The sequence below is a fragment of the Notamacropus eugenii genome, chromosome 6 (assembly GCF_028372415.1).
Source record: "Notamacropus eugenii isolate mMacEug1 chromosome 6, mMacEug1.pri_v2, whole genome shotgun sequence".
Lineage (NCBI taxonomy): Eukaryota > Metazoa > Chordata > Mammalia > Diprotodontia > Macropodidae > Notamacropus > Notamacropus eugenii.
In genome coordinates, this window is record NC_092877.1 from 143,274,073 (window position 1) to 143,290,563 (window position 16,491).

Genomic DNA, 16,491 nt, shown 5'->3' on the forward strand with positions numbered 1-16,491 from the left:
TATATTTTCTCCAAGCTTTGTGCCATTTGAAAATGGATAACTATGCCATGTATGCCTTTACACATCATTGATAAAAGGTTAACTTAACTACTCCAATAGAGACCTCCTTTCAAGTTGACATTGAGCCATTAAGATTATCTTTGGCTCTTCATCCAGTTCCCAATCTATGAAACTATACTAATGCTTAGTTCACATCTCTTCAGCTTATTCACAAATATAAAGTGAGAGATTTTGACAAATGCCTTGTTAAAATCTAGATAAACTACACAGATTCCTCTGATCTACCAGCTTAGTAAGTGTGTCTCAAAAGACAATGAAGTCAGTCTGGCACAATCTGCTCTTACTGGAGTCAAGCATGCTCTTTCTGACCAGTGTTTTCTTTTTAAGATGCTCACTAAGCATCCTTAAACTAACAAGTTCTAAAACATTGTTAGGAATAGATGTCAAGCTCACTGGACTATGGTATAAGGAATTCTGTATTATTCCCAAACTTAGTTACTTGGAGAGGGAAGCAGTGGGTGTAGACAAAATGTTTTAGTTTGCTCTCTTTCCTTCTTCAAGAATAAGAAATAGTTTTAGAAAATCCTGACCAGCTAAACTTCTTGGTTCTCCCATGAACTGATAGGTGGTCACTGAGGATGGGAATGGTTCTTCTTTAGTACCCACAGCAATCAATGAAATCCCATTGGCAGATATGAAAGAAAGGACTAGGCTTGGCATTTAAGGATGTTAGAAAAGATAAAAATACTTTATTAGAAATGAAGTGTTTAGTATGGACTTTTGGGACATTATGAGGATTCATAGTTAGTTTATTGAATCTACAAGTGATTCTATGCAACTTGTTGGAATGAACTAAAGTGTGAGGAGCTCATTCCTGGAAGGCATAACTGAAATTTGGGTAAGACTTGACTTAGCAATGCCCCTAGTGTGTCTATATCCCAAAGAGATAAAAAAAAAAGGGGGGGGGGGGAAGGACCTATGTGGACAAAAACATTTTGCTGCTCTTTTTGTAATGACAAGGAACTGGAAACCAAGTTGGCAAATTGGGGAATGACTGAATGTTGTGGTATATGATTGTGATGAAGTACAATTATGCTATAAAAAATGCCAAGGGGATGGTTTCAGAAAAAAGCCAAACAAAACAAAACTTGGCAAAACCTATATAAACTGAGGCAAAGTGAAGGGGGAAGAACAGGGAGATCACTGTATGTAATATCGTAAAGACGATCAACTGTGAAAGACTTGGCTACTTTGATTAGGAAACAATGAAAAAGTCCAATCCACCTCCAGAGAGAGAACTGCTGAGCTCTGAGTACAGACTCAAGTATCATTTTCTCACTTTCTTTATTTTTCTTACTTTAAAAAAAATGTGGCTAATTGTTTGGGAGGTGGAGCCAAGATGGCAAAGAAAAGGCAGGAAGTAGCCCGAGCTCTCCCCAGTTTTCCTTGAAACAATTTTAAATCAAGTCTCAAGATGAATTCTAGAGTGACAGAACCCACAAAAAGATGAGGTAAATAATTGTCCAGCCCGAGATAACTTGGAGGGACTGCAGCACAGGTCTGTCTCACTTGGGTTAAAGGTGAGCACAGCCCAGTACAGGTCATGTCCAAGCAAGCCAGCTGGAAGCCCCTATGCCCAGCACAGACAAGCAACCAGGGCCCCTTGGTCCTGGCTCAGCAGGCCAGCTATGGCACCTCCAGCCCTGGTACAACAGGCTGCTGGCCAGGCCTGCTACACCTGGTTCAACAGGTGAGCTGCTGGTCCTGGCACAGCAAGCCAGTGACCAGGCCCCTGATCCCCTGGCTCCAGATGCTCTGGACAGTACCCCTAAGCTCCAGAAGCAGAGCTCCACTTTAAAAGTCAAGAAATAGGCTGGAAAATGAGCAAAAAAAAAAAAAGCCCTAACCATAGAAAGCTACTCTGGGGATAGGGAAGACAAGAAATGTGGCTAATACAGAAATATGTTTTCCATGGCTTCACTTCTATCATATCATACTGTTTGCATTCTCAGTGGGTGGGAAAGAATTTGGAACTCAAAATCTAAAAAGAAAAAAAGTTAATTTTTTTTTTTAAAGTAAAAAAAGGATTGATACATATGTTTTCTAATGATTTCTAAATTTTGTCATTTTCATCTTCAATTCATCATAAGTGATTCAATTGATCATTATCTTCCCTAACTCTCATGATAGAAAAATTTTCCATTTATGGAATAAATAATTAAGTGTACCTACATATACATTTGTTGCAAAATTTTAATAGGGCAGACTTAAAAAACTTGTTTACACCAATAAAGAAGTTTTTGAAACATATGGCCAGGTCTACATCATCATGTGGCAAAAGAAATCCAATTGGGAAGCCACCAGAACTGAGGTTATCCAGATGAACAGAAAGTCACATCAACATAAGTATCGCTGAATATATTTCTTTTCATAAATACATTTAGGCAAAAATAAAGGCATAAAATGAACAGTTTAGCAGTCATCCATTCAATGGAATATTTTAGATAGAAATAATTAAGTCCCAATAAAGGGGAATTAAAAATGAATTCCAATTTTGCTTTATGTCCCTTTTGGAACAATATGCTACCATGTCTGCATAAAAATAAGGGTATCAGCACATTTTATCTGGATTACTCTGAAGCCACCCACAATAATATTTACATTATTATGTATAAACTTAAGACATTGGGCAGGGTGGGGTGAGGTAGGAGGGGTGGGAGATAATGTTCTCTAAATTAGACATACAACTGGGTCGGAGTGTTTAAAACTGAATTTTATTTTCACCCATAATCACACCTACCATAGGTGTGAGAGTCAGTAACAGAGGTAGATCAGTTGGGGACAACGGAGGATGCCGTGTATGAAGACCTGGGAGAAAGAACCCCGAAGGCTCACACTTATCTGTAATGACAGACCAGGAGACCAGATCCACTTGCACATTTTGCCCTTTGATTATAATGGAATTTGAACAGGTCCATGCACAGGGACCAAGCAGAAAAATAACTCTTCCTCCATACCTCCAACCCAACTGCAACTAGCTAATGTTTCCCTAAATCCATGTTTGCAAACCTCAGGAAAAACACCTTGAAAAGATGAGCCGAACACAGGATCCAATGAGTCCCAATAAGGTGGGGCTTTAGGCAGATGCTAGTATAAACCAGCTTAAGCATTTACCCTTGAGATCAGTCTGTAAGGTCTGAAGATAATGACCAGAAAAGCCACAAGAAGCCAGCAGTGGTAGTAATACAGATTTAGATGGGACAAAGTCACTGAGGACCCTGGGAATGACTTGTCTGCAGGTGCTATGGCAGCAGAGTCACCACCACTGCTCTTGCCTTAGGACTTATCCTATCTGAACCAAAAATGCCAAAGGTGAGAAGACCCAGAAAGGAAGCTGTCTGGGAAACGCAGAAGGTGACTGCATTCTCCATAAGGACAATTAGAAGCTTTGCCAATCACCGGGATCTTGGTTCTATGTCTCACCCCTTACTAAAGCTCAACGCTGCAAATTTGGGAAAGAAACACACGCAGGGTTAATGCTGGCTTCCTGTCTGGATGTCCACTTCGGGACAATTCCATGCACTAGATGTCGGTGACCGTAAACAGTGCTCTCTGTTTTGCAATTCTGTGACCTTTAGCTTCTTAGAAATAGGCTACAAACAGCTGCCACATCTGTTGCTGAATCCTCAATGTAACAAGCTGCGAGAGGATGAAAGGCAAGCAGCTCAGGTCTTTCTGTAACAGTAAAAATAAACAGTTTTGGTCTCTGGTATGGAATGTGGCTCTGGGCGACTACGCTGCTCTCAGGACTGGAAGGTTCCTGCCCCTCTCACCTGCTGCAGGCAGATCTGCAGGCAACATATGAAGAAGCAGCGAAGGAGGGAAGTGTGTGTGTGGGAGGGAATGTGAGAATAATGATAGATAGGAACAGAAGTCTCCCCTGCCCCCCTTCCCCCAAACTTTACTTATAACTCAAACATCAGTGCCTTTGAAACAGCCTATGATGCATTTAAGACAGAAAAAATGCCACCATCTCATACAACGGAATTGAAAGAATTATCTTGAGGACACTCTTAATTTGAAGGAATGTCTAGAAAACTATGTCAATGAATGCAAATATTTTCTGCTTTTCTAGCATCCATCCATCTAATCTCTGGCCCCATGCTGAGCAAGCACAAACAGAGAAGAAAGAGGCATGTCACAGTTTTAGAATAAAAGACACACACACACACACACACACAGACACACAGACACAAAGTCAAGGTATTCAAGGGAAAACTTTGGAAATGGTCTCCCTAAAGTCCGTTAGCAGAAGGGTATTTCTTGGTCTTTGGACCTTCTTTTCAATAGGCTTGCATCTGGCCACAGCATTGTAGTTACACAGAAAACGGTGAAAGGGAATCCAAGGTTTGCTTCTTAACTGGGATGACTATTCACTGAGTTAGAAAAATAAACAGCTCCAAAATACCGTACAACCTGTGCTGGTCACCACAAGGTAGGTTCTGGAAACAATGCTCTGGCCAAATGTGTTTTAAGGCACTTAAATAGATCTTTTTTTTTTTTCACATAAAAAAATAAAATATGCATTGAAGCAACATTCACAAATACAGGTCTTCTGAACAGCGTGATTGTACAATATTGTACATATATACACATCTGCAACTCGAGGGTCCCCACTAGTTTTATACGGTTGGCAGGTCTTCTGATGGTATGACTGTACAGTGCTGTACATATTTACACATCTGCAACTCGAGGGTCCCCACTAGTGTTATACTGTTGGCCTCATCAGCTTCACGCCCTACAAGAAAAGCAGAAACAGAGTGAACCCAGCAGCACAGTGTGGATGTCCGGATGTCAGGGCGGTAGAAAGCCCTGGAAAGAGAGGTGGGATCAGGGAGGACGAACTAGAAGGAAGCTTGGAGGCCCTCTCGTTCACCATCCTCTTTCTGCATATGAAGAAACAGAATCTCACAGAGCTGATGTGACTTTTCCAAGGTCACAAAGGCAACGAGTAGTTGAGCTAGAATTGGAGTCTCAGTCTGGATGCTTTCCTCCACTACAACAAGAATCAAGAGTCTTGAGCTGAACTGTTGATTCCCCACATGGGCTGTCTAACTAGGGACACAAACCATGTTGCTTTTCTCAGACTCAAGCTTCTTCCTCTGTGAAATGGGGATAATGATCCCTGTACTACCTAGGATCTCACAGGGTGGCTGGGAGGAAGGCATTTTGTGCACCTGAAGTTGTTGTACAAATGTGAACTATTATTATTTGGGGGGAGCAGGGGAATTTCAAACAACCAAAAATCTCAAACGCTGATTGACCTCCCCCTACCCTGGCTTCTCTTAGGGAAGCAAGGTGGGACAGTGGGTAAAGCACTGGGTCTAGAGTCGGGAAGACCAGGAAGACAAATCTGACCTCAGACTCTGACTAGCTGTGTGACCCTGGGCAAGTCACTTAACCTCTCTCTGGCACAGTTTCCTCAACTGTAAAATGGGAATCATAATAGCATTTACCTATTGTGAAGAACAAATTTAACACCAATTTTGAAGTGCTCAGCATAGTGCCTGGCACATAGTAGGCACTTCATAAACTCTTTTTTTTGGACTGGGTAATGCAAGAACTCCCCTCTCACTCCCCACCAAAATCAGTGTCATCTATAAATTCGATGAGCCACTGAAAATTAATTAAGAGCTGCTTTTATCTTGGAGGACTGAAGATGATGTTGGGATCCATGTATCCATTTAGCCAATGCCTCTCTGGCTCAGATGGGAGGTCCAGAGTGCTGGACCTGGGAGTCAAGGAGACTTGAGTTCAAATTCTGTCTCAGACATGGACTAGTTGTGTGACCCTGGGCAAATCACTCATTTCCCCATCTGTAACAAGAGGTTAGTCTCAACAGATGTTAAGATCCCTGCCAGTGGGCGGTGTTCATTCACAGTGAGTCAGAGTGAATCTATGATCCTATGAATTATACTCTAAAGGAAAATGAAGGTTCAATGTGGTTTCCATCTGAAAGATGCTCTTATGTTTTAAAATTTCAGGTGAAAAAATACAATAAAGAGAAAAGTTATTTACATTTCTTTAATGCTTACAATACTTAAAAAAAAAAATAAAGTGATCTCCTTAAAAGAACTTGTGAGGCGGATACTAGTATTCCCACTTTACTGGCAAGGCAACTGAGGTTCAGAAAAAGTAAGTGACTTACTTGTCTAGGGACACAGAGAGCCAGTCTTCCCTGACTCCTTCTACATTGCAATGCTTTTCCAATTCACTGTGAGTGACCATCACCACCAGAGCACTGTTACAGTCCTTTCTTTCTATGTTAAGAGCATTTTTTTCTTAAAAAAAACTAAGGAAGTATCTTTTCAAATACCTTAAAATAATTAGGGGGTTAAAGAAAGTCCACTCCCAAACACAGTGTAAAAGCATCTCTCTCTAGGAGCTTTCATAAGGGATAACTAGCAGTTCTTCCAAGGTGTTCTTTGCTACCAGAGCAGCTGCTTTTTCCATATCTTCTGGGTTATTGCCGAAAAGTGACCTAAATCTAAACTAGTCTGCTCTCCTCTGCTCTGCAGTCCTAATCACAGGGAAAGCCTCTGTGCAGGTCTGTTTACTACAGGCAACTTTGTTTTGGTATTAGTTGCTTATTGGTGAAATCAGAGTAAATCAACACATATTTGCTGAAACCAATCACTGACCGTTTCTCTTGGCTTAAGAGTTGACAAGGAAGACACTTGAAACGCTGACTTTGAGTTTTCAAGTAAGAAGGCACTGGATGAGCTTGGCTCAGAATCAGGTCCTCTGACTGGAAATCAGCTTTCAGTGGGCTGGAACTGAGATTATTCTTTTAAAAAAATGCTATCTTTATAGTAAAACTCCCTGAAACCTGAACTAACTCATTCTATCCAAATTTAAATACGTTGCTGAACATAAAACTGTGTATGTGGACGTAAACAATACACATATTAGCCTAAGCTTAAGGAACAGTATTTCAATCAGATTTTTACAATTCCTTTTTTGCTTCCCCTGATAGAATGAAAGTGCCTGGGGGACAGAAACTATCTCCTCTTTTGTAGCCTCCGCCCCTAGCCCCTAGCACAATGCAAGGTCCACACTAGACACAGAATACCTGTTTGCTGGTTGAATTCTCACCTTCTGTCTCGACACCATCCACGACTTGATGGTTGGTACTAACAGACTGCCCAGCAGGATCTGTGCTGGGTGGTAGATAAGCAAGGGCACAGATATTAAAGATAGGTGCTCATGGCCAGCAAACACGATCTTTAGCATTGGAATTCCTAAAGACAAGGAAGGAAAAACCATAGACGCAGGCTCAGGTTCAGTGCTAAGACCATCTTTGACATCGTCACTCAAAAGACAACTGCATTTCAGCAAAATATTGAGCTCCCACAACCCCTATCCCAAACCCCCAAAGCTTCATGTTTTATAATTCTGGGGCCTCTGACCCCGATGGGGCTCATGGTGGGACCTAAAGTCTCCCTCATTTTCCTTTCACCGTTTGGACAACTGCAACAAGCTTTCTGGTTGGTCTTCCTATCTCCTCTCCTGATCCCAGTCTATTTTCCATTCAGTTATCAAAGTGATCTTCCCACAGCTCAGGCCTAACCTTGTCACTCCCCTATTCAATAAAATCCAGTGGCTCCCAATTGCCTCCAGGATCAAAAGTAAAATTCTCTGTTTAGCTTCTCAAGCCTCTCCTAACCTGGCCCCTTTACTTTTCCAGTCTTGTCACCCCTTCCTCACCTCCCTGTGCTCTCCATTCCAGGGGCATCGGCCTTCTTGATGTTCCTCAGATGAGACATTTGCTGTCCCGAATGCTGGGAATTCCTTCTCTCCTCCCTCCCACCTCCTGGATTCTCCAGGCCTCAGCTCAAAGCCAGCCTTCTAGGAGAAGGCTTTTCCCTTAACGCTAGTGCCTGCCCTCTGCCCTCTGTGATCATCTCCTCTCTGGGCTGTGCCCAGTGGTCTGCATCGCTGTCTTCCCTACCAGGCTGGGAACTCCTTGGGGGTACAGCCTGTTTGCACAGTGCCTGGCACACAGTGGTGCTTAATAAATGCTGGCTCACTACTATATGGAAAAAAAAAGACCTGAAGCTTCAGAGAGATATCCATTGCTGTAAGCCGGAGGTTCTTAGCTCTTCTTGGGGTCCTGGACCCTTCTGGCCCCAAGTTTTTAAATGCATCAAACAAAATACACAAGATTCCAAAGGAAATCAATTATGCCAAATGGCTTATCAATACGTGTATGTGTGAGCAACAGAGAGCATCATCACAACCTGGCATTCCCTTAACATTCAGTCTGGAAAGCCTGGGCGTGACACCAATCTGGACACCAGCTGCTGGTGCCTCTGAACCTCCTCATAAGAGCAGCGTCTGCTGGAGCCCTGCCGTGTCGCCTGGGTGAAGCTCCCACCCCTCGCAGTGTTTGCAGAAGAAGATCCAGCTCTATTCTACTAAGCTCAACATGAAGAGATTGGGAAAAATGTGTAATGCAATGCCACTTTCCTCACAACATTCTGTGAGGTTAAGTTATTTTTCACAAAAATATAACATTTATGACAGAATATATGATGGGTGTATTATTGCTATTCTAAATGAATTTATAAATGAAAATACGTGCCTTCATTTCTAACACAATGAATAACAATAATTTGTAAGTTCATAAAGAGGTCTTCAATGATTTTTAAGAATGTAAAGGGGTGCTGAGACCAGAAAGTTTGAGAACTAAGGACCAAGGAAGCCAGGGACCTCAGACCTGAGGGATGTACCGCTGCTCTGCCAGTCAACATACCTCCATATAGAGACAAGGAGGGCTGCATTTAACTGAACTACTGCAAACTAGCATAAGCTTCCTTTTTGTTAGGCGGTTTTGTCTCATTTCATTCCAACCCCAAACCTGAACTGCTAGATCATCCTTAGTCAGCCCTTCCCAGAACAGCCTCAGTTTTGTCATCTGCGAATCCCAGGGTAGTTGTGATGGCCAAGTGGGGCAAGGCATTTGGAGAACTCTGAAGCCCTCTACAGAAACACCAGCTATTGTCATTCTAATAAAACGAGTTGGAATGCAGATGTGTGCAGCAATTGGTGGGATGCGTAAGAGAGCTGGGGGGTCTTCATGGAAGCTCCCCTGGGTCTCTAGCACAGTGATAACTGAAGGCAACAGCAGCATTGTGTGTGTGTGTGTGTGTGTGTGTGTGTGTGTGTGTGTATAAGTGTACTTCTAACACCCTTCAAAGCTTGGAGGCTGTAGCCATTTCTTACAGGGCCTCTCTAATTAGGATAGGATCCAGGCAGCAGGGATCCAGGATGGATTAGCCTTTCCACGACATTCATTGGGTCAGCTTGGTGTGAGCCCTGATGCCTTCCTGGGGAGGACTCCACAGAGCAAGATTTCCCAGTACCCAAGAGCCAGCACGTTAATGGGAGTGCTGATGGCCCGTTAAAATAACCTTTAAAAGTATTATTATTATACAACAAGGGAGGCAGCAATGCCTTTTCAATTATTTTTACCTTTTAATAAATTTCAAACATTTATGCAAAACTGTATTTCACTAAAGCTCTCCTTTTCAATCTCACAGATCATCTGCAATAAACTGAAAACACTTCACCATTAGAGTGACAGGACCCAGCCCGAAAATGGGAAATACAGGGCATCAGGGGCTGGGGTGGGAGATGACAATGATCCAGCTTTCATGCGCTTTTTTGGTTGTTCAGTCGATTAATCTTAACCATGTCTAACTCTTCATGACCCCATCAGGGGTTTTCTTGGCAAAGATACTGGAGTGGTTTGCCATGCCCTCGTCCAGTTCATTTACAGATGCGGAAACTGAGGCAAACAGGGTTAAGTGACAGGTCACACAGCTGGTAAGCATCTGAAGCCAGATTTGAACTCAGGAAGATGAGTCTGCCCATTACAATGAAGGGGAGGTAACTTCTGTGGTCTCAGAAAGAGAAAAGCCTACAAGGGAATGGATGAGGAGGTGGACTGGGGAATGAGGATAGGGGAAGTTTGAGAAAAACAGAAGGAGACCTTACTCTGGAGGTGGGAGGGAGTTCCACTTATGAATACTCCCGTGGGTACTGGATGACCTTACAACACTAGATGAGGCCTGGGAGGTCTGTCGCTTGAAAAATCTACTTGTCTTGGGAGCGTATGTGTGTGTGTACGTGTGTGTGTGTGTGTGCGTGTGCGTGTGCGTGTGTGTGTGTGTGTGTGTATTCCCCTGGGTACAAATGGAATTTGGAGAAGTGGGAGAGCATGAACATAAGGAGATTTTCAGGCAAAGGAGAAAAGGTCAACAAGACAGGTTAGAGCTGAGTGGCATGGTGGGGAGGTGACGGGGGGGACCCTGCCATGGGGCAGTATCTTCTTTGTTCTGAGAGTGAGAAACAATGGAAAAAAGAACCCATGAAGTAAGCCCTACTGGCAGGGACAGACAGCACTCACAGTGCAGGGCCCAGAACAGACACTCTGGAAGCTTTGACTGCATGCAGAATACAGAGAAAAGAGAGAGAAACCAGAAGATTCAGAGAATGAGGGTCAAGAGCAAACAGAAAGAGAAGATGATAATTTAGAGAGTAAAAGATATCTTTTTTGAAAAGGAGTGTAAAAATTAAATGAAAAAAACTAATGAATGAGATTAGCTGAAGGGAAAAAGATAAGCTGTTTGAGAAAGGAAAAAAGGTATACAGGTAAAAGCAAAGTAGAGGAATTAATAAACAAAACCCTAAAGGGAAGTGGGCAACAAGAGCTCAAGGGTGAAGGGAACAGGGCCACCTTAAAAAAAGATTAACGTAAATAACTGAAGAAATGTAATATTGTGTTTACAGCAGAAGAGGAGAAGATGTTGTGACTTACAAAAACATTTTAGAGACAGAAAATATAAACTTAACTCATAACTTTAAATGTGAATAGATTAAACAATCCAACAAAACAAAAAAGCGATAAACTGGACTAAAAAACAAAACCTTACAATCTGTTGCATACACAAAACATTTAAAAAACAAAGACATGTACAAAACAAAAATGAAGGGATGGAAAAGAAAATTACTATGCATCAAGTGAATCCAAAAAATCAGGAGTTTCCATCACACGACGAAACAAAACAGAAACATCCAAAAAAACAAATAAAAACACAAGAAAACTATATTATGCTGGAAGGAGTCATACATAGCAAACTGGTATCAGTAATAAACTTGTATACTCAAAATGCTTTAGCGTCCAAGTTCATAAAGGAAACGTTGTCTGAGCTACAAGAAGATACAGTAACACAAAAGTGACAGGAGACTTCAATATCCTTCTATCGGTTTTGGATAAATTTAACAGAAAGACAAACAAAAGAGAAATCACAGAACTGAATAAATGTCTGGAGAAGCTAGAGTCTAAACATCTATGACGTTTTCTAAATGGGACAGCAAAAGGACATATCTACTTCTCTTTACCTTATGGAACTTTTACAAAAATTACTACAGATCAAGGTGCAGAGATATAGCAAACACATGCAAAAAGGGAAAAACAGTTAACGTGTCCTTTACAATCCATGATGCCATAAAAATGGAAATTGGTTCAGGGACCACAAACATAAAATACAACACCAAATGGAGATTTAATGAAATCTTAAAAAATGAACTGGTCAAAAAACAGTAAAAGAAAATGATAATGACTATATTAAAATTTCTAGGATGAAGCTAAAGTAGTTCTCGGGGGAAAATTATATCTTTACAACCATACATCAATAAAAAAGAAAAAGAAGGGATTAAGGATCTGGATATGCACTTAAAAAACTAGAAAATCAGTAGACAAACCTAAAATAAGAACAAAAGAGGAGACAGTAAAAATTAGAGGGAAAAATAGATAAGTTGGGAAAAAACTCAGAAATTATAATAAAAGGAAAAGTTAGTTCTTTGAAAAAACTCATAAAATGGATAAACCCTTAGCTAATCTGATTCAAAAGAAGAGAACAGAAAATCAAATCACTAAAATAGCAAGTGAGCAAGGTGAAATCACAGGAAAATTAGAAAAAGAATAATCAGACCACATTATGCACAGTTATGTACTAAACAAAGCTGAGAACACAAAAGAAATAGACTCAGATACATGAAATACCTAAACTATCAGAAGACCACATAGAGTTCTTATATAACCTGATCTCAGAAAAAGGAAATGGATCTAGCTGTAAAGAAACTACCAAAGGAAAAAACTCTTGGACTTGATGGATTCACAAGGAGAATAGACTTGTAAAGAACAGTGAGTACCAATACTTCACAAATTATTCTCAAAAAAAAAAAAAAAAAAGAACTCTATCAGAATCTTTTTAAGAGACAAATAGAGTCCTAATATCTTACTTGGGGAAAGATAAAACACAAAAGGGTGAGTAGGGCAGAGAAGACACTGGTGAGGTTAACTCAAGGCTGGAGCTTGGAAAGGGAGGAATCCTGATAGACTGTTAAGAAATCTGAGGGTTGAGGATAAATGGACAAGGCACGATTCTAGGGGTGTGGAGGTTACATATGTGTGAAACACAATCCCTGCCTTGAAGGAGTTTTCTGGTGCCCATATGTTCCATTCCACAAGCCTCTCCAGAAGCTACTGCTATACCCTTCCCATTAGTTAACTGAACAAAAATAATAAGAGTAATGAAACTTCTTGAAAATAAGTTTTTCTTTCTTTTTTAAAAAAAGAAACCTTAAATAAAGGGTTCTTTTCATCTTGCTATCAATGCCATAATATAAATGAAGAAAATTAATTTTAATGTTGCCAGGCAGTGATTCCGTGTCACCGGGACTGACAGAATCCAAGAAGACTTTATGAGACGGCATTTGACTTTATGAAAGTGAACACCAGCCCTGCATTTACAATTTTACTGGGACTTTAAGCTGTCATGCTGAAAAATGTTTATGAAACATTAATCAAAAAATGCCTCTTTAATACAAGGCATTGTCTGAAAGATGTTAGAAGACACACATCGTAAATGGATTCTTTTTCTGACTAAAGTAATTTCTACCCAGAGCATTTCCCCATTGCTATCCAAGTACACAGTGTGTAGAGATAAAGAGCACTTTGCCGGCATGTTATTACCTGATCCAAACACTGGGGAAATCACTAATGTACAGTGTGCCATATTTCCATGTCACACATGACACATTTGTCTAAAATTATCCAACAGGCTTTGACACTGCAGCATATTCCATAAGCAAAGCTTTCAACTGACATGTGCCAAGAAGGATCTTGAAGTGTGAGCTTTCTTCTTCTAACAAGCAAGTAAGAGTTTGCTTTTATCCTATACCCATGATGGAAAGGATAAAACAATAAGTACCAGAACTAGGTTTTTTTCTTTCTGTTTTAATATGTTTATTTTATGTTCCCTGAATTCAAAAGCTCCCATCATATCTGTGTTTCAAGTCTCTTCGCTTACAACCTGCTAATGGATGGCAAGGTGGTTTAGGGAAGTTGGCGTTGTTTCTTTACAGTCTTAGCCTGGCTTTGATTTCCAGCTCCACTTGGTAACCTTGGCTTAGTGATGGACCTGGAGAAGTGAAGACTAGAATACAGACCTGGTCTGAGATGCCTGAGCAGGACGTTTAGCCTCTTTATGCCTCAATGTCTTCATCTGTAAAACGAAGATAACTGGATTTTTTGGCCTGTAAGGTCTCTTCTAGTTGTAAATACATGCTTCCACGATCCTTATTGGTCCCCTGATATGTATACAGGGCTGTGTTAGCGATGCTCAGGCCCTACAATGCTACACAATTTATTTTCCTGTGGTGGGGCAGGCCAGGGATGTGGACCCTGCTGGGGGCAAGAGTGGCTCTCTCAGTCCCCAGAGACCCAGCTGCTGTAGCTGCCCCCAGCCTGGTTACTTCTGATTCTTCCTTCTTCCCATCTACTTTCTCCCTGCCCTTTTAGGAGGCTCTGATATAAGAAGGCTGGCCGAGGGACTCGGTCCTCTCTGACCTCCTTCCACTCTCTTGGAATGCTCTGCGTACTCTGGTAGAGCTTCTGACTGGGAGAAACCCAGTTCTTGTCAGCTTAGGGAGGCTGACTGCCCTCCCCCTTCCCATCCCCATGTCCAGCATGTGAACAGGGTTTAACCTATTCCTCACTTCTTTTTTCTCCTTTGACTCTGTTTTCCATCACTCAGCACAGAGTATGTCTCCTTAGGGCTCTGACTGATATACGTAAGGAAGGCGAAGAAGTTAAGATTTTAAACTTTAAGAGGATGTGCCACTCTCCAGACCTTAAACTCCACTGCTGGATCTACTAGCAAAGTGTGAGTGGATCCAGGAGAGGTCCAGCTGGAAGGGGTTTTTTCAGCCAATAGGATAAGGCAGAAAAAGTTATTTAGGGGAAAGTAAAAGAGCAGGGTTTGATTAAAAGTAAAGTCTGTATTTTTAAAGTAAAGTTTAGTTAATTAAAAAAGTTAAATTTTGATGTTTGATGAGAAAAATCATGTCCTTATAATAATGTATATAACATATAACATGTACACATTGTATATATAATGTATATAATAATAATGAGTGTCCTTATAACTAAAAACAATTACCACTATACCCTAAAGAAACATGCCACACACCCCTACGTTATTATGTGTTGGCACATGAACACACACACAGGTATTTTTTATTTTTGTTCAGGGATGTGCCATTCTGGGAATCTTTTGTAGCCCTTGTACTTGTCTCCTGATCTGCATCTCACAGAGGCAAGACATCTGTATATGAAATTCTGAATAAATGTTGAGTGAATGAACTTTTTACTGCACCTGAGAATCTGGAAAACTGGCTCAACATCACGGTGAAAATTTAGTATCTTTCTTTCCCTTCCTTCTTTCTTTTTCTCCCTTCCCTTCTTCCTTCCTTCCTTTCCTTTATCCTTGGCTTTGGGAATAATAACAGCTAGTATTTACATGGCTTTAAGTTCTATCTAGTGCTTTACGTATATTATCTCACTTGATTCTCACACTAATCCCATGAAGTAGAAGCTATCACAATTTCCACTTTAGAGGTGAGGAATCTGAAGGCAGATGGAAATCAAGTAAATTTCCCAGGGTCACACAATTAATAAATGTCAAAGGTGGATGAAAAAGCTTTACAGAACCCAGACAAAGCCATGAGAACAGGCCTCCACAATAAGTTAGCATGTGCCAATCAAGACTCTCTCTCTATTCTTTTCTCACTCCCTCATCCAATTATAATGCTCAAAGATCCCAGAGAGTGGATCTGGGAGCAGAGATGATGCCATGTCTCCCCACCAAGCGATGCCACAGAATTCCTGAGAAACAAGGAAAACTTTAGAAGTATCACCAGCACACGCAGAGATGCAACTTTTGCTACATACATAGGACATAAGGAAGAGGGAAGCCGAGAAGCCACATTTGTACTGCTTTACTTCATAAACTAATCTAGGAAGACTAACAATGACTGACACACATGATGTGACACTTCACTACAGACCCCAAGAAAACCACATTATTCCTAGACAGGCTTGCAAGAAAAAAAAGCAATGTCTCTGGTCTCTGATCCTTTACTGGAGGATGTAACTGGATGTAATGCTCTCTGGGTTATTAACAAATTGATAACTATCTCTGTTATATAAGTTTGTGCATGGGCTTTCCTATCACTTTTCTAGTGTGGCTATCATCTTATCACAAAAGCACACAGTCTGGGGAGTAACTGTGGCTGAATGGTGGAGACCTTGGTCACCTCTTCTGCCCCTTGTAAACTCCCAAACTAAGTTATACACACACCATGCTTCTATGAACATCAGAGGCCCAAGGTTTTAACCTGCAGGAGAGCAGCATCTCAAACCCATTCCTGTCTGATATCTCTTGTCTTCCGGTGTTAACACCTTGGGGTCATTTTTGACTAATCCTCTTTTACCTTCTCTATCCAGGTAGTAACCAACCCTCGATTATTTCCTCCCCAAATCTCCTTCACCTGCACATTCTCACTGCCACCACTCAGATCTCGTCAAACCACCACCACCATCCTCATCGTAATAACAAGTGAAATTTATATGGTGCGTACATATGTATGGAGCACTACAACAACTCTGTGCAATGTGGAACTAAAGCAGGTCTGTGATCACAGTGGGCACTTCACTGCTGCCTGCTGACGTGACTTCATCTCATGAACATGGATGTTCCCTCCACCAAAGCAGATCAAAAATGACCATGCCTGGCCAATGTGTGCAGCACTGACTGCTGTGTGCAACATTTATTCCTGTCCTTCCATCAATTTGCCACAAAGCTTTCATCCAGCATGTTGGGGATGGGGGATTGGGGAGGGGAGGAGGAGTTCTTAGCTTTCTCCTAACATCATGGAGATCATAAGACAAACATTTTTGAATCTGAAAGAGATTTAGAGGCCAACCAGTCCAGTTTCCCCATTTTACAAATGAGGAAACAGGCTCAGAGAGGATGACTGATTTGCCCATGGCCATGCTGCCAGGAAGTGTCCAAGGTGGGA

General features: G+C 41.3%; 1 protein-coding gene across 4 annotated transcripts in view; it reads right to left on the reverse strand.

The window, feature by feature from the left end:
- Nucleotides 1–4,525: 4,525 nt before the first annotated feature.
- SLC10A7 (solute carrier family 10 member 7) overlaps nucleotides 4,526–16,491 on the reverse strand; it is a 273,274-nt gene continuing 261,308 nt past the window's right edge. For 2 of the 4 annotated variants that reach the window (XM_072621188.1, XM_072621186.1), the window contains 2 exons: nucleotides 7,156–7,301; nucleotides 4,526–4,798 (listed from right to left, as the gene is read on the reverse strand). In XM_072621188.1, the coding sequence (XP_072477289.1) occupies nucleotides 4,769–4,798; nucleotides 7,156–7,301 (176 nt within the window). In that variant the 3' untranslated portion in view covers nucleotides 4,526–4,768. Of the gene's footprint in view, nucleotides 4,799–7,132; nucleotides 7,302–13,527; nucleotides 13,635–16,491 lie in introns of those variants that run through there. The other 2 variants (XM_072621187.1, XM_072621189.1) reach the window with 2 other exon arrangements.